Raw genomic sequence first — 22,952 nt, forward strand, 5'->3', positions numbered from 1 at the left:
TCGTCAGTGACTCTGTATGAGGCAAACCCACAAAGTGGCTACCGTTCCTCTAGATGTACAGAAGGGTAACTATGCCTTTGCCATGGTCACACCACCTCTGTAGAGAACGGCTGCCAGCCTCTACATGCATTCTGTTAGTTCTGTCAAACCTTGAAGCATTTCTCTTAATTAACCATCTTGGAGTATAGAAAACTTTCAAATTCATAGGAATAATTCACTTTCTATGTTGTCCTTAAGGCACATGTTTCTATCTAAATTCATTTGGTCCAGAGGAGCAATTGTCTTTCAGATACCAGCTACCCAGGTATCTGACAGCCTGCTTTGCTGTGGCTATCCTGATGTCCATAGACTTCCACAACATGTACTGAGCTCCTTGAGTGTCCTGCAGTGGTGTGTCCTGCCACAGCCTCTTTCACTGCTGCACCCATGCTCTTGGCTAAGGTAGGCAGATGACTGTTGTCTTTGCAGCAGCCATGAGCTGTGGTGTCCCGTGTCCACTCCTCCTGGAACCTGTAGGCATGAAAGAAGAAGTTGTTTCTGTTTCATCTGCTCTACAGAACTGTCCATTCTGTTTTATTTGCACATCAGGCAGCTTCTGATGTAACATATGGGCTCACTTCTCTTAGCACTACAACCAGCTGGCAGCAGTGGGGCAAATAACTGTGCCTCTGTAAAGGCTGATGGAGACCTTGAATGAAGACCTGTGAGGGTGGTTGTGTTCGGGGCTGGGGCAGATGTTATTTGTTTGTGTTCCATCAAATTAGTTTCCAGCTTCAATTTAATGTTATGTTATCTAGAGACTATTACTACAAACACTTGAGTGCTGAGAGGGGTGCAGAAGGGAAATCCTTGCTTGGTTAGTAGAGCACTGTTGGGAGGTTAGTAGAGCACTGTTGGGAGCTGTACTGAGGTGTTCTTTGTAGAGCTGCCAGCGATGCCAATACAGTGCAGTTGCATTGTGCCTTGTGCTAGGCCTTCACTGCCTCACCTGACTGCTGCCTGGCCCACCCAGAGGGGACTGAGGGGGCTGTGTTCACCAGCTGCTTGTGCATGCAGCACTGGTGATCACCAAACCATCCTGTACCTCACCTTTCCACACCAGGAAAGGAGGGTTTGCCCAGCTGTGGGGTAAGCCAGCACAGCCCACTGGCCCAGACAGCAAATCACCCAGCAGTGCTGGTGTGGCAGAGCAGCAGCAGCAGACAGAGATGGCAAAGCTGCTGAAATGATGCTCAGTAAACTCCACACAATTCATTCAGAAATTCAGCTTATTCTTGAACTCTGCTGCAGGAGGCATGCTGGATGCAGCCAGCTGTAAGCACATGGCAGGTAAAGCAGAGCCCCTCTGTTCTGTGCCAGCTAGGTGTAGTCTGAGCATGTGTGCTTTGTAAAGCGTCAGTCACTCTGCAGCAGCTGCTGGCGTGCAGGCAGATGCCAGGGTTGCTTGTCCCATGTTCTCTGCAGGTGAGCTTGCTCATGTAGCTCCTCTAGCTTCCTCTGAAGCACCATAATGTGTAGATGTTGCTGAACACAGCAGCTTGCACACCACATCCAGGACAATCTGGTCTTACCCTTTTGTGCATGAAAAGCTGGCAGGAACCAGAAACAGCATTCTGCAGTTCTCAGCTGCAGCAAGGCAGCAGGAATGCTCAGAGATGAGTGTGTGTACATACAGGAACTGCAGGGGAATGACAGGAAACACCACCAAAGAACCAAGGCTTTGCTGTGCTGGCACAGAGCAGGTGCTGCAGATACATCTTTCCTGTACAGGAGATAAATTTTGCTCTTCACTGGTAAGCTGCATTACAAAACTGTCTGGGTCATGAGCTACAGCTGATAGTGTAAAGGCATCTCAAACTACCTCAGCTCTGCATCAGCACAGTCACAATATACCCAGCAAGTGGGTGCTCAGAGGAGCAGAGTTTTCCCACCTATAATTTGGACCACGACATAGCCCTCTGTCTCTCAAGAAAGCAGCCTGGGACCTTTACCCAGTTTTTATTGATCTGTACTGTCTCAACTGTGCCTTTAATTTTCATCTTGGTGTGTCAACAAGCCCTCAAGCATCTTAGTGACTCTGTGGCTTGCCATCAGGGAACAGAAGGTATGTGGAGTAATGCTGCAGATCTCACTGCTACTGTGCTTTTTTTTTTTTCTTCCATAGAACAAGAAACTCAGCTCCATTTTCTTGAGATGGCACTCAACAGTTACCAAGTAAAAACCAGAAGAGTGCATACGGGGAGAAGGATTGGGATAACGTTTTGCATGGGGTAGGCACAGCCCTTTCAAATAGCCCTGGCAGGATCACAGTTCAAGCCCAGATATTCTGGCTGCTGTGCAATAAACACAGCTCACTTGGGGGAATTCATCCTATTCGGAGGTCTCTCCTATAAAGCTCTGCTCTGTGTAACTGCAACTGCGCACAGCCCACCAACACCTCAGAAAGTCAAACTGGCTAAAACTGTACTTGGAGGACAGCTGTACCTCTGGCTGAGCAATCTCTGCCTCCCTTTCTGGGAACTACTAAACTTCCACAGACTGAAATAAATCTGGGACGAGGTCAGAGTGGGCACCCTCCATTCACTGCAGCACATAAGCCCTGTGGACATCAGATAGACAGTGACGTCCGTGGAGTGCCACCTAAAGAGAGGCTGAGAAGATTAAGAGTGCTACAGTGTCAACGAGGAGCAGATAAATGCAGGGAGTGGGATCTCCTCTGCACACATGGCTATCAGTCAGACACAGTCTTCAGTCTGCTCTTCCATCCTTGGAGCTCTGCTCTGTCCCCAACAAATGAGACTTTTTTCCACTTGAGTTCCCAGCAGGGCTACTTCAAACCATCACAGTAAGAGGCCTCCCTGCACTCTTACCTGGAAATGCAAACCCACCCGAGGATGTGAGGTGCTGAACAGCCTAGCTAGATGCACAGTGCATTTGACAAGGACAGCCTTTGCCAGCTGAAGTCCTGTCTGGGGAGCAGAGCAGCCACCACAGTGTTTTGTCAGTGGATTTTAGAGGATTCACAAGAATTTTGCTTTGTGTGTCTTGAGAGCTGTTCCTAGCTGGAGGGGAAACCACTGCTAGCAGGACATCTGAGAAGTGTGAGAACTCAGAGCAGTGGGGCTGTCACACTGCTGCCCTGTGCTGGCACTGGCTCTGAAAAAAAGAGCTTTATACTAGAGGATGGGAGGGGATTTTTTTTTTGTTGCTGTATGTCTGAGGATTTGTACAAGACCCTGTGGTAATCATGGAAGCATTATGAGAACAATAATAGCAGCTCTATTAGAAGCACATGTTGCTGCACACACCCTCCATACCACTACCATGGACTAGGATGGGAATTCAGAGGTCATAGAATCATTCAGGTTGGAAGAGACCCTCAGGATCACCAAGTCCAACCATTAACCCTACTCTACAAGGGCCACCCCTAAACCATAGCCCCAAGCACCACATCCAAACCACGTTTAAACACATACAGGGCTGGGGACTCCATCCCCTCCCTGGACAGCCTCTGCCAGTGCCTGACCACTCTTGCTGGGAAAAAATGGTCCCTAATGTCCAGTCTAGCCCTGATCTGCTGCAGCTTGAGGCCATTCCCTCTTCTGTCACTAATGACCTGTGAGAAGAGGCCAGTATCAACCTCTCCACAACCTCCTTTCAGGGAATTCACAGGATCACAGAGTGTTAGGGGTTGGAAGGGACCTCTGGAGATCTTTGAGTCCAACCTCCTGCCAGAGCAGGGCTATAGGATCCAGCACAGGTCACACAAGAACACACCCAGACAGGGCTGGAAAGGCTACAGGGATGGAGACTCCACAACCCCTCTGGGCAGTCTATTCCAGTGATGTGGGAACCTTACAGTCAAGAAGTTCTTCCTCATGTTGAGGTGGAGCCTCCTGTGCTGTAATTTCCATCCATTGCCCCTTGTCCTATCCCAGGGCACAGTGAGCAGAGGCTGTCCCTGTCCCTTCCTTCCTGACCTCCAGCCATCAGGTATTGATAGACATTGATCAGATCCCTTCTCAGCCTTCTCCTCTCCAGACTAAAAAGCCCCAAGTCTTTGAGGTCTCTCCTCAGCCTCCTCTTTTTCAAACTCAGCAGCCCAAGCTCCTTCAGTTGATCCTCACAAGATTTATTCTCCAGGCCCTTCACAGCTTCCTTCTCCTCCTCTGCACTGGCTCCAGCACCTCCACAATCCCTGCCCTGCTCCTGCTAGACACAGCATTTCTGATCCCAGCCAGGATGCCTTTGGCTTTCTTGGCCACCTGGGCACACTGCTGGCTCCTGTTCAGCTGCTTGGCCATGAGTACCCCCAGGTCCCTTTCTGCCAGCAGCTTTCCAGCTACACTGCCCCAAGCCTGTAGCATTGCTTGGGGTTGTTGTGCCCCAAGTGCAGGACCTGGCACTTGGCCTTCTTGAAACTCCTCCTATTAACTTGGCCAAGTCCCTCTGCAGAGCCTCCCTACCCTGGTGCAGATCAACACTGCCACCTGACTTGGTGTCATCTGAGAACTTACTGCTGATCCACTCTGTGTCCTTATCAAGATCATCAACAAAGACGAGTGGTCCCAACACTGAGCCCTGAGGAACACCACTGGTGACTCCAGCTGGATTTAACACCACTGACCACCACTCTTTGGGCCCATCCAGCCAGGGCTGTATCCAGCACAGCATTGCTCAGCCAAGCCTGAGCAGCCAGCTTGGCCATGGGAATTCTGTGGGACTCAGTATTATTGGCATGATGCAGCAGCCAGTTTTCCTACCTTTCTGACAGGGCCCCAAGATGAAACCACAGCTCACTTCCCCTGCCTTGTCTTCCCTTGTGTCATCTGTGTCAGAAGGTACTGGAAGCTTTTAGTCTCTGAGCAGTGGTGGAGGGGAACACAGAGCACAGTAATAACAAACTAGAGGGGAATAAACCCTTCATGAATGGAGAAGCTCAAGCCGGGTCAGCTGCAGGGTGGGACAATGTCTGTAAAAGCTTGCAAAGGAAATGTGCCCCTCTGCTGTGCTGGGTCTCCTCCCCTTCGCTCCAAAGTGCCACGCAAACACTGCCTGTGTAGGAAACCACTCATTAAGTAGGGCTGGCTCAAGCAGGGCATTTGCAGCCCTTTCACACGGCGGAGAACTCAGCGCTGCAGTGACGACAGGTCCTGACGGGTCCTGCACCTCCTCCTGCAGCCCCGGGAGCAGCCCACCGCTGGCGCTCTGCAATTGAAGCCTGTTGCAGGGGTGGGGACACATTGACTGCGCAGGGCCCGCAGCCTGCAGCGGCAGCAGCTTCAGGGCTGAGCTCAGCATGCCCAAGCCTTCAGGCAGAAAAGGAGCAATTCCTGACAGCCAGGCCAAGCATAAAGGCAAATGCATGGCTCTGTCCAGGGAGTGAAGGGTCCAAGCTCTCTGGTGAGACTGATGACCTTTAAAAGCACCCAGATAAATTGGCTTCCCCAGGACCTCTCACAGTCACTAAGTCACTGTTGTAGAATCTGTTTTGCCCCCTTACCTCTCCCCGTGATGCATCTCCTGACACACATTCTCCGTGTCCTGGTAGGTTTTCCTGCTCTGCTCAGGTTTCCTGCTGAGCTTTGAACAGCCTGTCCCAGCACGAGGACTCTTTCAAGTGCTGTCCTCTTTCACTATCATACTTCCACCAGATTCTTCAGCTTTTAAATCTCTTCTATTTAGGTGTTCGGAGGGCAAAAGCAGCTGGGAAAATGCCTTCAAGGGGGCAGAGGACAAAGCAGAAATGTGTCCAAGAGGACCCCTAGAAGGTCCTCTGGCTTACAGCTATGCTTCTCGGTGATCCTGGGCAGACATTAGCATTTTTTAGAGCAACCTCACTTTCTGATTTTTGCCTTCCTTGCAACCTCTTACACAAGGTGGTGGAAAAATTCAACCATTGTATTCATTGAATCAAAGAGGAAAATAAACCACATTTCATTTCACTCTGGAGGCCAAAGCAACGAGCTGATTTCACCAGCCTTGCATATCCCTTGCTGAAAACACTGTGCTGCCTCTCCCAGCACATGCTGATTGTTGGGGATTTCTACAAAACCTTTTCCCTTAGACATCTGTGTTGCTGTATTGTCCTTATTCACTTTTTTTGCCAGGTGCCCTGCTAATGCATCTTGTAGTCAGAAAGGGCCCTGGTACAAACATTTCAGCTACTGAAAATATTTTCTGTGGGAGAACATATGTCATGATTTGAGACTGGGTGCCTTTAAGAAACCACAGAGAGGACCTCCAGGAGGTCCAGATAGGTCCAGGAGGTGGACCAGAAAGTGTAATTTTTGTTATTGCATTCCCAGAATACCTGCAGATAGCCTTTATAAGGGGACAGCACAAGCTGCCTCTGCCCCCTTCTTCTCCCTCACTTTCTCCCTTCCTGGCTGGCTCCCTTGTCCTGCTTTGTGTGGTAACTGGGCTTGGAGCAGCCTGGTTGAGGCTGGAGCTGCCAAGAGAATTTCTAGCTGTGACATTTTCAGCTTGGGTAATGGGGGGGGGGGGGGGGGGGGGGGGGCGGGGGGGGGGGGGATGCAGAGAGGCATGGGAGGGTGGTGGGCATTTGGGCCTGGAATTTTTGGCCTGGTTTTGGTGGAGTTTTTTAGAAGCTTTGGCCTAAGGAAGTTTTATAGAACTGTGGCCTATTGTTTTCTTTATATTTGATATGCTTTGCACTGTAGCATGTAGTTTATTAATAGCACTTCCATCTGAACTTCCAGCAATATTCTGTATTTCTATCCAATCGTCATGTGGAGTTTTTCTTTAACTGCTTTAGAGCAGTTGGAGAGCCTGTCTAGCTCCTTTAGCCAAGACAACATACCAGCCTGCTTCTCTGCAGGAGAGATTATTTTTTTTGTTCTAGGTAATATGCTCCAGCTTTAGTGGCCATCTGAAAGGAGGACTTGAACCACCTGAGCCATGGGCTTTGCCATCTGAGTCACTATGGCCATCAGATAAGCTATTTCATAGGGGATGTTTTCTACTTGACCTAGACGTGTGTAAAATAGTTCACCTCCAAAGAGTCTGGATTTGGAATGCACAACTGCTTCCAAATGCTTCCACACCAAATGTCTTTGCTGCCCTTTAGCTGGATTTTTGAGCTGGACCTAGTTTCTTTCTGGATGTTGTCCTAGCTGACAGTAGTTTATGGCTAACTTCACACCTCCCTGAGTGGGGAAAACACTGGAGCAGCAATTCTCCTTGCAAAATAACAGCATGTCTGAGGCAAAGCAGCATCTATTCATAGAATCATAGAATGGTAGGGGTTGGAAGGGACCTCTGGAGATCATCTTGTCCAACCCCCTGCTGATGAAGGTTTGCCTAGATCAGGTTGCACAGGAATGTGTCCAGGCAGGGTTTGAAAGTCTCCAGAGAAGGAAACTCTACAACCTCTCTGGGCAGCCTGTTCCAGGGCTCCAGCACCCTCACACCAAAGAAGTTTCTCTTTAGGTTCAAGTGAAGCCTCCTGTGTTCTAGTTTGTACCCACTGCCCCTTGAGCTATCACTGGCCACCACTGAGAAGAGCCCAGCCCCATCCTCATGACCTCTACCCTGTAGATACTTATATGTATTTGTAAGATCCCCTCTCAGTCTGCTCTTTTCCAGGCTAAACAGCCCCAGGTCTCTCAGCCTCTCCTTGTAGAAAGGATACTTGTGCCCCTCTGTCAGACTCTCTCCATTCCTCTTCAACTGGGAAGCTCAGAGCTGGACACAATACTCCAGGTGTGGCCTCACCAGGGTGGAGTAGAGGGGAAGGTTACAGAACTGTTAGGCTGAAAAACCAAAGCAAACAGAGGCTTCTGTAGGGGTGGCTACTCCTCAGCACAATGAGGAAGCTGATGCAAACTGAAAGGAGCTCTCTTTACTTCCTGTCTGCATTTCTCCTGGGCCAGCAAGTGCTGATGTGTAAATGTGCCATAGCTGGAGCATTGGAGTGCTTGGTTCTCAGGTGTCTTTGCAAGCCCCAAAGGGTTATGCTAGATTGTGAGTGTTTTAATTTATCCTAGAGGCATGGCCAGGACAACTTAATGGAACAAGGAGGCTGCTAGTTCATTTTTGGGATTCACAAGCAAGCTGCTGGAGTTTTTCTGCCTTACTCCAGGAAGGGAATCCCAACACCTCTGTAGCAATCATTCAGCTGGGCAACAGCTGCAGCTGCCCCCCAGCAGTGGTGACAGTACCCCCATGCCTGGGTCAGGGCAACCTCACTTTTCTTTTTGGTGCCAGTTTCTTTAACACTGCCTTGTACTGGCATTCAGCTCCAACTCTCAAACATAGCCGTAGCTGGCACAGAGGAGGGGCAGCTGTCATTAAGCTTCTCTTTACTGATATTTCACCCCATCCTGTCACGGGGCAGAGGACAACCTGCCTGCTCAAACAGCTGACTATGTCCAGCCTCTCCCACGTGGCTGTTTGCTGGGGATGGAAGGAGACTCTTCATCTTCAATGGTAATTGCCCAAACAATTATGCCAAAGAAGGTTTGCTGCAGGGTCAGGTATCATTCTTCACCAGAAAATAACTGACTCCAAAAGAACATATCCTGGCCATGAACACACCCATTTCAAGAGACCTCTTAAACTCAGCACAGCGTTTCAAGTGCTAGTTCCTCTGCAGCACCGAATGCTGCCTGGGGCTCTCCCCACCAGGACCCACTCTGCGTGTCTGACCCCAAGCAGGCCCTCTTTGGATGGATGATGCCAACAGTCCTGGTTTCATTCTCACACAGAATTGGGAAGAATTTTAAATCTTATAATGTTGAAGAGAGCAAAATATACTTAATCAATTTTAGGCTTTTCTCCCCATACATACTGCAGTCAGGCTGGGAGAGCTGTTCCAAATACAACCCTGTGCTGGCAAGCCCTGCCTCTGCCTAGCAATCCTCCCCAGGGGCTGTTCTGGGGGTCCATGCACATTGTTCTCCTCTAACTGTGTGGCCCTGAGCTACAGCTTATCTCCCTCCCATAGAGGGCAGCTGCTTTTCTTCAGCTAATCTGTCTCAAACCTCTGTATCACCAGCAACCTGCTATCTCTGCTCTATGCTCTAAGTTTCTGAGAAGCAATGCTGGGGAAAACATGTCTCTCCCAGCAGCCCCATGCATTGGAACTCATCTGTCCCTGCTCAACATTAGTTGGTTCTTCAAATATTATAAAAAACCCCAAATCTTCTGCAAATGCTTTCTGCTAAAAATAACAATGCTTGTTCTTGTTAGAATTCTTTACCCCTAAAGGGAAGGGGTGGCACCATCTACACTTTGCAGTTAGTGATCCCAGGTGTTGGCAGACACATTTCTCAGCATTTTAAAGCAAACTATTCCTGCAGCCAAGCAGCCAAAATGGGGCTCACTATAATCAGAGTATTTGAAACTAAAATTCAGCATTTCCCTGTAAGTTATATATTCACCACCTTGGTTCCGTGTGTGGATCATGAGAAGAAGAAGATCTCATTTGGGGTAGGCAGGTCCACAACAGCACATTGGAGCCTCAATTGCCCAACAGCTTCTACATAATTTATAACTTCAATACATCAGCTTTTTGCATCCACATTATGTCATGTCCTAACAGCCCAAATGATTTCATCAGCATACCAAGGCACCACTTGAGCAGATGATAGTTTTTTAACCCTAAATCAGTCTGCAAGCCATCACAAGTACCTTACCTGACTGAACAAACTGGCTTTTTTTTTGTTCTTACAGTATGTTACAGTATGATCCTTAAAGTGGTGAACCAAAATGTTAATCTGTAGTTAATAAGAAAAGTATTTCAATGAAGCCTAAAAAGCAACATGACCTGCATCCTTTTCTAGTCAGCAATAGGCTCAGGTACACTCTAGAGAGGCCTTCTTCAAGGGTGGAGGAGTTCTAACTCTTGCAGATACTTCAGATGTTACGTGAAGAAGCAGCAGAACAGATTACTTTAAGGAAAGGAAATGCCATCAGAAAAACTTAAATTACCCAGCCTCCACCCACTCCTTTCTCAAGGGCACCACTCATCTCTCAGCCTTCCCCTTCTAAGAGAGCTACAGAGCCACTTCCTATGGCTGTACTACAGAGTTCCTTGTACTGCAGCCCTCAGAAAGCCATCAGCCTGCCCTGCTCCTTTGGCCCCTGTTAGAAGAAACAAGTAGGAGCTCTGATTTGCTCAGTGGCCCAGTGGTGTAGTGTACACATTTCTCTAAATGTCTGAAACATTATACAAGAACAGAATACAATTAGAATGGAATTAGAATAGAACTAGAGTAGAGTAGAACAGACTAGAATAAGAATAAGCATTAGAAAATAATTAGACTAGAAGAGAATATTTCAGTTGGAAGTGGTCTACAGCTATCATAAAGTCCAACTGCCTGACCACTTTAGGGCTGACCAAAAATTGGAGGGCATTGTCCAAATGCCTCTTGAACACTGCCAGGCTTGGGGCATTAACCACCTCTTCAGGAAGCCTGTCCCAGGCTTTGCCCACCCTTTTGGTAAAGAAATGCTTCCTAATGTCAGGTCTGAAGCTTGGTGAGATTACCTTTTGGCTTGCTCATGACCGTGGGCACACATCTGGTTGACGTGCACACAGCAACACAGACTCCTTCCTCTGGGCTTGCCTGCCCTCAGGTTTGCTGCTTTTTTCCAAGCACATCACAGGCCTTTACTTATTTCCTTGGACAACTGCTGCTCTCTCAGCTCCACCACACCAGCAGCAGGCGCTAGGTTGGAGATTTCAGCTGGATTCCCACCTCTCATCCTGCACAGATATCCATTTAACAATTCAGCTGTAGAAATGAGCATCTCTCATTAACCTCGATTAAACAGACCTTAATGGAGTGAAGAAAGGGAACAAGGTAGAGGCTCACATCTGCTCCTAGAGCAATTCCAAGACAGTTTCATTCGGAGTCTGTCACAGTTTCAATGCCATTTCCATCTCTGATTAGAAGCAGCACCACTCTCTGTGTGGAGCAGGTAGGCTCTTGGCTCTGGGGTGCACAGACTAATACACCTGCTGTCTGAGCTGATTTTTGCTGATTTTTGCCATCACCTCTGCATGGTAGAAATGAAGCAGACCTTGCTTGCCAGGACTGAACACAGCAGGTGTGTTTTTCTGGGAGAAGAGATCACAGGCTTCCCTCCTCCTGCCCTCTGCAATTCCTCACTGAGGTTTGTACATCCCAGAGTGCCAAGTTGGAAGGGAACCCAAGGATCATCTGGTCCAATCCTTCTAGGTGATGGTGGAGTTGGAATGAACTCTCTCAGCACCCTGTCAAGCTGAATCTTGTCCAAAGCAGGGAACTCCACTGCTTCCCTTCAGAGATGATTGCAGTGTCCAACCGTTCTCATGGGGAACATTTTCTTCTGGAGTCCAATGGGAATGTCCCCAGCAGTACCTTGTCCCCATCACCCCTTGTCTTTCCCATGGGAGTCCTTGTGCAAAGGGAGTCTTCATCCTCCTGCTAGCCACCCTTTGTGTCCTGGTCCATGGTGAAAAGGTCTCTCCTCAGCCTTCTCCAGCCTGAACACCCCCAGCTCTCTCAGCCTTTCTTCCCATGGCAGGACTGCCAGGCCTCTGATCATTCTCCTGGCCCTTCTCTGGACACTTCCCAGCCTGTCTGCATCTTTTGGGTACAGCAGGTACCAAACCTGCAGACAGTGCTCCAGGTGTGGCCTGAGCAGCACTGAGCAGAGTGGGACAATGACTTCTTTATCTCTGCTGGTGATGCCCTTGGTGATGCAGCGTCCTGTTGGCTTTCTTTGCTGCTGCATTACGCTGTGCGCTCATGCTGAGCTTGCTGTCCACCAATCCCTCCAGGTCCCTTTCCAGAGGGCTGCTTTGCAGCCTGGTGGGATCCCACCAGTCTGAGCTGCACTACTGGGTTCTGTATTCCCAGGTGTCAGACCCACTTGTCCTGCTGATCTTCATAAGGTTCTTGCTAACCCACTCCTCCAGCCTGTCCAGGTCATCCTAGAGGGTGCCCTCTCCCTTCTGGAGTGTCAATCTCTCCACTCATTTTGGTGTCATCTGCACATTTCATCAGGGTGCTCTTGATCCCAACATATTCTATGTTTTCTAACATATTTTTTAACATGTTCTCCAGTTTTCTAAAGAAGTAATGAACCTGTTGATGTTTGGCCCCCAGAGGGGCTGCACATTCCCTGGACTTGCTGCACAGAAAAGGTCTGTGGAATTTGGCAAAGAGAACATAGCAGCCCCTGCTCTGTGGAGTGGTGCAGGAGAACCCAGAAGGAGCTGGAGGCTCCATCAGAGCACTAACCTCTGTCTTACAGCCCTGTATGGAAAGCAGATTATCCTCAGACAAGATATTAACTTTACAGCAGATGGAAGTTGCCCAAAATTAAAAATTGCATTTTAAGATTATAACCATTTAGGTTATAATCAGCATTTAATGAGGTTTATACATCTTCCTGAAATCACTCAGAGCTGGGAATTGATTAAGCAACCATCAAACTTCTGTGCAAGTGCTCCATTTGAACATAATTTCCAGCTGTACTGTGACATGGAAGCATGTTTAGGCTATGCATAAAGTTGCTTTCTGCAGGTAAACAGCACAAATCACAGGCACTGCTGCACATAAAAGCTGGGCAAGGGAGCAGGGGATTAAAAGCAAAGAAGGATTGTGCTATATATTATCATACATGGCACCAAAGCAGAACCACAGGAGATAAACCCACAGTGCTGTTTCCATGAATGGAAAAAGCAAAACAGCATCAGAAGGTAGCACACATTCAGTTCTGTGTTTGTCTTTTTGTTGGCAACAACACAGCCAACCCTACACATCTGGCCACTTCCAGAGGGGATCTTGAGTGGACACCAGAAGTGCCTGTGCCCAGCCTCTGTGCATGCGCAGCACACAGCGCACTTTATTTCAGCATGGGCATTTCTCTGCAGTACCCAGGGCCAGGGTTCCCACCCTGTGGGCATTAAGGCTGCTTTGCAGGTGTTTGCCCTGCACACCCTGGTAAGGTAAGCCAATTAAAAACCTCTCTCCAGTTAATCAGGTGCAACCACCCCTGCAGCCCAGGCTAAAGCAGGCACTGCTGGGGACAGATGAATGAAGCGATAAGGAGGGAGATCAGGCTCAGCTTCTCAACATGAATTCCCCATGGATGGGCAAGTTCAAGGATGAGCCCTGACAATCCACTGCCATCAATTCCTCTTCAGGTCCATCCTTTTGAAATGCATTTTTGAGGAATCCCCTTCCTGGAACCTGTCCACCAACCTTATTCAAGCACCCTGTAGTGGAACAGCCTTACCTGTGGAAGCCTTGGTTATCATATGCCATGTCAGTCACATCACCACACCCAGCTTTATTCCTGAGTTTCTTGTTGTTGTTGTTATTGTTTCTTCCCTTAAAACCGAAGTAAGCAGCTTGCATGTGCTCCAGTTCTTCAGCTCTAAGCCGGTACCACAGCTGCATGTTTCTGTGAGCAAAGCAAGGTAAATCCATGACCATGGTAAAGGCCTGCATGCCTGAGCTTCATCTGCCCACAGCCCTGGCTCACTGCACTTTACATCCAAACCCAGGGCTGCTGAGGACAGCACTTAAACACAAGCTCAAGTGGAAGCCAAATGTCCAGAGACTTCAATACTTGCTTAAGTACCTTATATTTTAGGCTGCCCGGGGGGTGGTGGAGTCCCCATCCCTGGAGGTGTTTAAAAGCCACATGGATGTGGTGCTGAGGGACATGCGTTAGTGGCAGTGGCTTAGCAGCAGTGGTGGCATTGTGAGCTCCAGTTGGGCTCGAAGATCTCAAAGGTCTCTTCCAACCTCAACAGTTCTTTATGGTTCTATGAAATACAGTTGTGTAAAATAGTGTTCTTTGAAGCATTATCTAGCACTCCTCAAAAGGCAAGCAAAGAGACAAGCAAGAAGAGCCATTTCCTTATGAGCAGCTGTGGATAGTTCACAGGAACAACTCCCAGGAATTACATCAGCTTGGGTCAGTGGATTTTCAGAGTACAGGTAACAGGGATAGTCACTTGAGGGGAGCTGTAATGGTGATGTTCTCATGGACCTCCATCCCTGACACACACCCTGCCAGATCCTGCAGTGTGACCATTTCAATGTTATGGAAGAAATTCTTTCAGAGAATTTTTGCAGCACTGCCATTCCTAAAGGTTCGAAATCACCAGGCAGGTTGAAAAGACAAATTGCCTTAGAAGTGGAGGAGCCAGGTAATGCTGCCTTGGTAAGAGCAGGGCTTATTTGATGGCCCTCAGGACTGCCTTTCAGGTGGTTTTCATGCTGCTCTTTACAACCCTGACACACCAAAAAAACCCCAAATCACCATTTTTTCTTGTTTTTAAAAGAAGTCTACTGTTCACTTGAGCACAGACACTCACACTAGTTGATGGGGCAAGACTGAAGTGTGAGGGCTGCTGTCATTTGTGTCCTTTCCCAGCCAAGCAAGCAGCAGCCATGCTCACGTAGTGGGACAGGGTCTGTGAACAGGCTGAACATGCCAGCCAGGATGTTCAGAAGCCTTCATCCCCTTTTCCCTCCAGATGCATAGATCATCAAGCAGATACCTTGAAAGACAGTTATGTAGGAAGAGGTGATCTCTTCTAGCAGACCAACTAATAGAGCCAATAAATGTAGGGCAGACTTCAAAGCCAGAGGCAAGACGAGGACATCTTCCCTACACCATCAGCACAGGCTATGTGTTTTTTCAGAGATGATCTAAGAGACACTTATTTAACTATCAAGTATTCTTGCTTTGTATTATCACAGAATCATAGAGTTTTGGGGTTCAAAGGGACCTCCAGAGATCATCCAGTCTAAGCCCCTACCAGGTCAGGATCACCCAAGGCAGGTCATACAGGAATGCATCCAGGTAGGCTTGGAATCTCACCAGAGTACCTCTCTGGGCAGCCTGCTCCAGGGCTCTAGCACCCTCACACCAAAGAAGTTTCTCCTCATGTTGAGGTGGAATCTCCTGGGTTCCAGCTTGTACCTGTTGTTCCTTGTCCTATCACTGGGCACCACCAAAAAGAGCCTGGCCCCTTCATCCTGACACCCAGCCCTCAGATCTTGATAGACATTGATCAAATCCCCTCTCAGCCTTCTCCTCTCCAGACTAAACAACCCCAGGGCTCTCAGTGTTTCTTCACAGCAGAGATGTTCAAGTTGCCCAATTATCCTCATAGCCTCCTCTGGACTCTCTCCAGCAGATCCCTGTCCTGTCCCTCTTGAATTGGGAAGCCCCAAAATGGACACAGTATTCCAAGCGTGATCTGTGCAGGACAGAGCAGAGGAGCAGGAGAACCTCCCTAGCCCTGCTGGCCACACCTTCCTTGCTGCACCCCAGGATACCATTGGCCTTCTTGGCCACGAGGGCACATTGCTCTCCCATGCAGAACTTGCTGCCCACTCTTGTGCCTGTGGCATCTCTTCAGGTTAATGCTTTGTGCATCCAAAAGCTGATCCTCATTTTCCAACTCCATCAACCAAAGAGATGCTACCACCCCAGCTGGCACGCTGCAGCACAGGCTGGAGCTCCAGTAAGTTACATACAGGTAAGTGTTACTCTTTCTCCTGTGACATGGACAGGTTCTGTGCTATCTCAGTGGCTTTCTGACAGCAAGACCAAGCCACACAATGTCTACAATGCCCTTGGGTTCCTTCCCCAGGAGTGGGGCTCAGTCATGGATGGGCCAGGTTGGAGCAGCTACTTCAGGAGGCAGTAAAGGGAGGACAAAGAGCAACAGGGAACTGGGAAGCTCCCAGCAAAGCGAATTGCATCCAAGGACACTGAAGCTGGTGAGGGGTCTAGAGAGCAAGTCCTATGAGGCATGACTGAGGAAACTGAAGTTGTTCATCCTGGAGAAAAGGAAGCTGAGGGGAGACTTTCTGGCTCTCTACAGCTCCCTGCAAGGAGATTGTAGCAAGATGGAGGTTGGTCTCTTCTCCCAAGGAGCAAGTGATAGTACAAGAGGATTCAGCTTTAAGGTGTGCCAGGGGAGATTTAGGTTGGACATGAGGAACAATGTCTTCCTCAAAAGGCCTGGAATAGGCTGCTCAGGGCAGTGGTGGAGTTCCCATCCCCAGAAGAATTGAGAAGCAGTGGAGATGTAGTGCTGAGGGACATGGTTTGGTCATGACCCAGCAACGCAGGGTTAACAGCTGGACTCCGTCATCTTGAAGGTCTCTTCCATCCAAAATGATTCTGTGATTTTATGTCCAGATGACAGAACCAGGGCAAAGAATCTGGTGTGAAGAGCTTGTCTTTTGTAAAAGAAAGATATCAACCCATCAAAGTCATGTGAATGGCTAATTTTGACAGAACTTCATTTAAAATAAATGAAAACCAAGGACAGGAAGAGTCCTATCAGAAGAAAAGCAGCAATTCCTAAAATGCCAATCAGCTCTTTAATTTCAAAAACATTTTGTGCTGTCAGTGAAAACCTAATATTATGAATGACACCAAAAACTTCCTTTTTACTCTCACAAAACCTTTTCAAAGGAAATAGAAAAATCTGTATTTTGGTTACAATTGGATTTTGAAATGACAAAACTACCCCCCCTAAGCTGGTTCTCACAGAGCTCCAGATGAAACATGCCTTGGAGCAGAGACCTTCACTTGTGTCCTCCCAGGCCTCCCTCTCCTCCAGTGCTATCCTGCCTCACTTTGAACACTTCTCTGAAGTAAGAAGAGACTTAAAATGGACCAGAAGTGCAGGTTCTTATTGGCACAGCAGGTAGAGTGAGATGGGACACAGCCACCCCACCGAGCTATGTGCAGTGGTGGGAACGAACAATGAGCAGGAGAAGCGAGAGGGAACTGAAGAGGAGGTGCCTGTGGAAAGCCTTCTGCAGCATGTGCTTTTGGATGGATGCTCTCAGGAACAAGAGTGGCCTGGCTTCAGGGCATGGCCATGCAGCCACCCTTCACTCTGAGTGGTGGATTGTAGTTTTTCCCAAGCCTGTTTATAGTCCTGCCCACTGCCTGGTGCTTCCAGACAGCAGACAAAACCCCCACCCCCACCCCAGCACTGTGGCAGCTTTCCCTGTGCTTCGCAGGTGGTGAGGGCTTTGATGGTTTTGACAGGGGCAGATGAATTTTCCCAGCAGTATTCAAGGAAAGCAAAGGAAAAATGAAAGAGAGAGAGAAGAGGAAATGCAGCCCATCCAAAATAGTTCCTGGAGAGAAAGGTGGGCCAGCAAATAAGACTTCTGCATAACCCTGTGTAAATCCAGATCTGCCCAGGCCCACTGAGGCCACCTGATATTAACAGACATAGGTGCCTAAATACTCTCGAGTTCCAAGTCTTTCTGTGCCAGAAGCCTGACCTACTGTGCTGGTTTGAGCTCTGACTGGAGTTTAGGAGCTCAAATGATAACAGATTGAAATTCCTCCTCTCTCCCTTTTTTCTCAGCAAGGTAGAGAGGGAGGAAAGAAAAAAAGGAGAAGGGGAGAGAAGTAAATTCACGAAACAAATAGTCTGGAATCGGTTTGGAAGTAGAAGAGGTACATTTAAAAAAAAAAATCTATCTATCTCAGTAACGGGGAGGGTTCACAAAGGTAAGGGATGAGGGTAAATGGGAAAATACACAAAACCAAGCCTGGATGGCCTTGTGTTCCCCTGGATGCGACTGGATTCAGTTGGAAGAAGCAGGCCCCGGCGCCATGGTCAGTGCAGGAGGCAGCAGCAGCAGCGATGTTCTTTCGAGCGGACGAGGCAGGAAAGAGAGCAAGCAGCGAGATGTCTGCCCTTTGATAGGCTTGCTGGACAGGAAGGGGGAGTGGAATAGACCACCTTTGAGCCAGGGGACCCCTTCTCCTGGTGGGGGAGGAACCAAGTCCCACCTGGGGGGCTGGGTTCTTTCAGCCCCATCCAGGACGGGTGAAACCCAGCACACCTACAAATTAGGATTTTAGGTAATTAACATCATTGCAGTGTTGTGAGCATCAAGCCCTTTGAAGCTGTCTGCTGTCACAGCAATGGCCACTATACGATGTAGAATCTTACAGCATATTTAAAAGCCTTTTCTTGACGTACCTTTGAGTCCTCCTCCTTTCACTTTTCTTCACACACTTGATGAGGCAGCAGGTTAGAAAAGCCATGGACATCAGCAGGATGACAGCACAGCTCACGATGGAAGCGATCACTGCCACCTTGAAGCCAAACGTCTCGTATTTTGATATGGCTGCAGCAAAGCAAAGACAGAAGTATGTTCCCAAGGTCAGCCTGTGAATTGCTCTTTCCCATTTCCATTAAACCCTGCTGAAACCTACCTGCTTCACCCTGCTGCTCACTGAGGACGCTCACCTTGGTAGTGTCAAGACACCAGAGTGTCTTGGCTCCAGCCCTCAGAGGGGGCTATTTAACAATCTCCTGTTTATAAGCTGCTAATGAATGGTTCACAAGTATTTGCAGTTAATTAAACACAATGCCCTTAGCACTGTGGTAGTTAAAAAGAACAACTTTGTCAGCACATCGAACACAGATGAGCTAGCAGAGCCTTACAAGCAATTGTTAAGGATACAAGGACTGGAGCCTCCAAACCAAATACTGCGAGGGATAAATGGCTTACAGAAGCTCTTTGGAGCAGGGGTATTTGCATGTAATTACAGCCTGTTTGGCGGGCAGTGAACAAAAAGCCGCCTTCTCTTTGCAGAAAGATGCAGAATGGGAGAAAGGGCAGCATCTGCAGGGCTGACTGCTCACAGTCATCTGGTGCTGGAAGTGAATTATCCAGACAAAAAGAGGAGAGGGAATGTGGTGTGGCACTGCTGACACAGATCTCTGCCAGCTAATCTGGAGCACTAAGTGTGTCTTGCTGCAAAACTCACCTAGCTCTCCAGCACCATGATGATCAATGTCACACAAAGTGATGATGCAGCTTCTGGAGGGAAGGTTTCCCCTCCCTTTTGTGTAACAGAACCTCTCAAATCAGAGGTAAGAAGAGCTGAGTTTGTGAGAGGGCAGGAAGTGTCTAAGGAGCCATCCACCTGCTGGTGATTTAACCTTACAGAAGGCCTGAGACACAGACTGAGGTGCTCAGAGGTACTATGTTTTGTATGGGCCTGCTTCTAGTCAAATTGCTAAGAACCTTGTAATAACTAAGGCCCAGGGCATGAAAGGCAGTGAGTGTTCTGCCATTCAAACACTATTTGTCAGTGTGCTAACTCTCCTAGGCACCTGCCCACTGGCAGCCACCTAGGATTGTTCAGAAAATGTCACAGTGTTTCTTTTACTGCAAAAATACCTCCAGAAAAGAATGTCAGGGGATTAGAGGCTTTGCTTTCACATCAGTTGGTCGTACCTATGTATTTTCCAGAGAAAGGTACAGCTTGTAGTTACAGAACCATAATTACTCCAGGTGCAGCACTGCCAGAGCTGGTGACATGAGATCAGCCATAAAGCTGACCGGGTCCTTTTCATATCAGGATAATGGATGATGTCAGAACACATATGGAGCATGATTACAGTCAGTGGAGGCAACTTTGAAAGAAATCAAGTGTGTCTTTTTTTTCCTTACACAGATGTCTAAATTAATCCTAACATTGCAGGAGATAGGCATGGCAAAATGAGCACAACGCAGCTCAGAGGGACTGGGAGCAGTTTGAGAGAGACCCTTACGCTTGCAGGAGGGCACTCCAGCTGTCCACTGCGTGCTGTTCTCTTTCCAGATGCAGGTGATGACCCCTGGTCCCTCCAGCTGGTGCTCAGCAGGGCACTGGAACGTTATCACCGTCCCCACGGCTGTGCCGTTGCCGTGAATGATCTGTAGAGTGCCAAGCTGGGGAGGGAAGATGCGGCCGCACTGCCCTGCAGCACAAAGACAAAGCCAGACAATGCAGAGTCACAGCCAAAAGTAAACCCTTGCTGAAGTCTTCCTGCCATCAGATTGTAAATCAGTCCATGGTCATGGTCAAAACAAACAACCAGACCTCAGGGCGCTGCCAAGTGCCAGCCCAAGGCCAAACCCCCCATGGTGACATTCAACAGCTCCACTGCCCTGACCCTTGGCAGGGTCAGTCAAGCAGGGCTTGTGTTGCAAGACTGGTACGTGTAAAATTGAGTGGTGTGGCCCCATGTAGATTCCTGTCTGGTTGGTCTCTGTGTGTTTCATTAACTACTCAGGCTGGCATCTTCCATGCTAGGAGAATTCATAACATGCAAACTTTCTAAGGTCTCATGGACTGATCACATCTTTCAGCATTTCAGTCTGCTTGGCAACATCTTTTCATGACCTGCAGAGGCTTCCTACCTTTCAAGAGCACTGCACCTCTGCTAATCTTGGCTGAAAGGAGCCCCTGGAGGAGCCCCCGGGTTCCAAAGCCACTTGGAGGGGACAGAGACACACACACATACAACACAACTCCTCTCCATCTCCAAGTGACAATCTGCATTATAGTACATCATTCATTTGTAGTACACTTTCGCTCATGCATCTTTCCTCTTTCCATTTCTTTGTTGTTCACACTGCTGCTCTTGGAGTTGTGGAGCTGTTCTCTTGTCCAAGGACTTTATGCAACATCTTTAAATGCCACAGCATTCCTTGTTTCATGCTCAGTTTAAACATAAATTTTAATGGTCAGTCATTAAACAGCAAATAAATCCCAGGCACACTTCAAAGATGACAACAACAACAAATGCATTCTCTGGGTTTGTAGATGTGCCACTGTCAGACTCTGCAAACTGTTTCACATAATTATTATTAATTTAGCATTTGCTAAATACCAGCTCCATCAGCACCCAAGCTCCTGAGCTTTTACTGGGTTTCCAAAGGGCTTCAGCAGACTCAGAGGCAGCTGCCCTGCAGTCGCATGACCAGAGTTGCAAACATTTTGATGAGACAAAAAGAAGAATTAAAAGGAGGAAAATACGCTTCCCACACTCAGAGGCAGAAAGAAACGTGAAGTTTAATAGCCTCCTTAAGAATATCTTGAAAGGATTACAAGTTGATAACAAATCTGTTTTATTTTTAATGCTAAAACTGCCCCCTGGTCATTAATTAACACTAAGCTGCTGCAATTACACCGCAGCAGACAGGCTTACTGCCAATCTTCACTTTGTGCTCTTAAAAACCCCAGCCCCCTGGAGAACAAACCTAAAGAAACCTCAGCAAAAGGCAAGCAAAAGCCACTGACAGTTACTGCTCTCATCTACTAAGTAACTATGTACTGAGGGCTAGCTTTTGAAGGCAGGCCTCTTGTAATCCCATGCACACCATTCCTGTTTGTTCTACCATTTCTCCCAGTCTCTTACTATGGCAGCAATTTGCTGCAAGCATTTCCTACAGGGTCTCTTCTCTTCTCTTGTCCTTCTCTCCAACATCCCACTGCTAGAACATATGGGATGAGTGTGGACCTACAGACAACCTTCTGCCTCATTCCAGAGGAAGAGTTCAAGTTTGTTGATTTTTTTTACCTTAATCACTCAGAGACTTACCATGAAAAATCACTGCCCAACAAAGTATCTAACTTTTTGCATCTTATATTTTAAAGGCTATTTTTAGATACCAGAACACATACTTCAGACTTCATGTCAGAGACACTTCTAGCTGCCTGAGATGCAGAAAGCAATTCTGAGCCAGATTTGATTCAAAGTACATCTGCTCAGCCACTCTAGCCATTCATTAGATGCTTTCAGCAGACTTGCCAGTTTACCTGGGCTCATTATCCGGCCTCTGCTCTCCAAACAAATCATTTGGGACTGGATCTGTTCTTTCAGGACATGTTTCATTTAATCCATCATTGAGCATCCTGAGCAATATGTACACCTGTTGCTGTTTCAGGAACTCTTGACCCTTTCCTGCACTGCCCTTGCCCGGTGTATGCTGAGTACTTAAAGCCTCTTAACCTCAGTGACCTCATCAGCATCATTCCTCAGCCATGGATTTGAAAACGTTTCTTGTCACTTAAGCACAGCCCACATCCCATGACAGCCATGGATATGTCCTCATGTTGGCTGGGTCCGTAACAGACCATGGCATGCCCAAAGCATCACTCCTGTATGGATACAATTGGGGCAGGAGTCCTGGAGGCTCATCTTAATGGGCACTGAGGAGAGCTAAGCTTCTGAACACTTCTGTCTCTGGCTTTCTGCCGCTGCTGAGCTGCAAGTCCATCCACTGCCTTCCATGTACCTGCATTTGGCCAGAGCAGAAATATCTTTTCTTCTTCTTAAGAGCTTTTCAACACGATCCCTGCCCACAGAAGTCAAAGCATTAACTGTGTCACTGCTCTTTGCTTTTTACAAAGGCTGTTACTGAAATGCACAGAGGGGGTTCTGTTGGTATGGCTTTGTGAGTCTCATCCCAGCTCAGATTTAATATCTCTGGGTAAAATTTGCCCTGATTTTCACCAGCAGTAGTCTTCTAATAACTCATTTGTGACACCCCTCCTGTAAGCTCTAGCAACCTTTGCTGTTAACTATCTATAAAGTTCCTGCAGTGACTGGGTCCCTTCACTTTTCCACTGGGTTGAGTTTTACCCTTCCATCCCTAGAAAATCATGGCTTAGGTGAGACTCCATCCTCAGGTGTTCCACAGAGCCTTTTCTTTTGACTACTCTCCGGGCATGTTTGTTTGACTAAATCTGCTATAATCACAAATTTTATTGTTGTAGTTTAAAATATAATACATTGATATTTCTGCTTTCACCTGAGGGTGCTGTTTGAGGCTGCACTGCCTCCTGAAGTAAAACACAAATCCTGCATAAACACCTGTGCTGATCAGATTGACATCTTGATTTGTATTTCTCACCTGTCATGCTCAGGTGCTGGTTTGCAGCAACTGCTAGCAGACAAAAGTATAACACGGAGGCATTATTGCTTACAAAGCATTTGCAATAGCTACCTCTGGAACCCTGCAGGTTCAGCCCTGACTGCTAGCACCTAACGTTAGAAAGAACGCTTGAGGAATTCACAGCCCATCAGATACTTCAGAGCAGTTTATAATGAACATGAAAATTCATGGTGTGCTCTTTAGTTTTGATTAGCT

At 47.9% G+C, this 22,952-nt stretch overlaps 1 protein-coding gene across 1 annotated transcript; it reads right to left on the reverse strand.

Moving 5' to 3' along the window:
• Positions 1–296: 296 nt before the first annotated feature.
• Positions 297–21,628, reverse strand: SUSD3 (sushi domain containing 3). Its single transcript, XM_054387238.1, has 5 exons — positions 21,619–21,628; positions 19,586–19,774; positions 18,002–18,149; positions 13,255–13,422; positions 297–510 (listed from the first exon to the last, which is right to left on the reverse strand). The coding sequence occupies exons 1-5, from the start codon at positions 21,626–21,628 to the stop codon at positions 297–299; spliced, it is 729 nt and encodes a 242-aa protein (XP_054243213.1).
• Between the last annotated feature and the right edge of the window lie 1,324 nt (positions 21,629–22,952).

This window comes from Indicator indicator, chromosome 15, assembly GCF_027791375.1.
Source record: "Indicator indicator isolate 239-I01 chromosome 15, UM_Iind_1.1, whole genome shotgun sequence".
NCBI classification, from domain to species: domain Eukaryota; kingdom Metazoa; phylum Chordata; class Aves; order Piciformes; family Indicatoridae; genus Indicator; species Indicator indicator.

Coding starts and splice junctions, on each gene's coding strand:
- SUSD3 (XM_054387238.1), bottom strand. Junction 18,150..19,585: donor TGGAGTGCCCTCCTGCAAGC/GTAAGGGTCTCT, acceptor GCTTTGCTGCAG/CCATATCAAAATACGAGACG. Junction 511..13,254: donor GATAACCAAGGCTTCCACAG/GTAAGGCTGTTC, acceptor TCATGCCTACAG/GTTCCAGGAGGAGTGGACAC.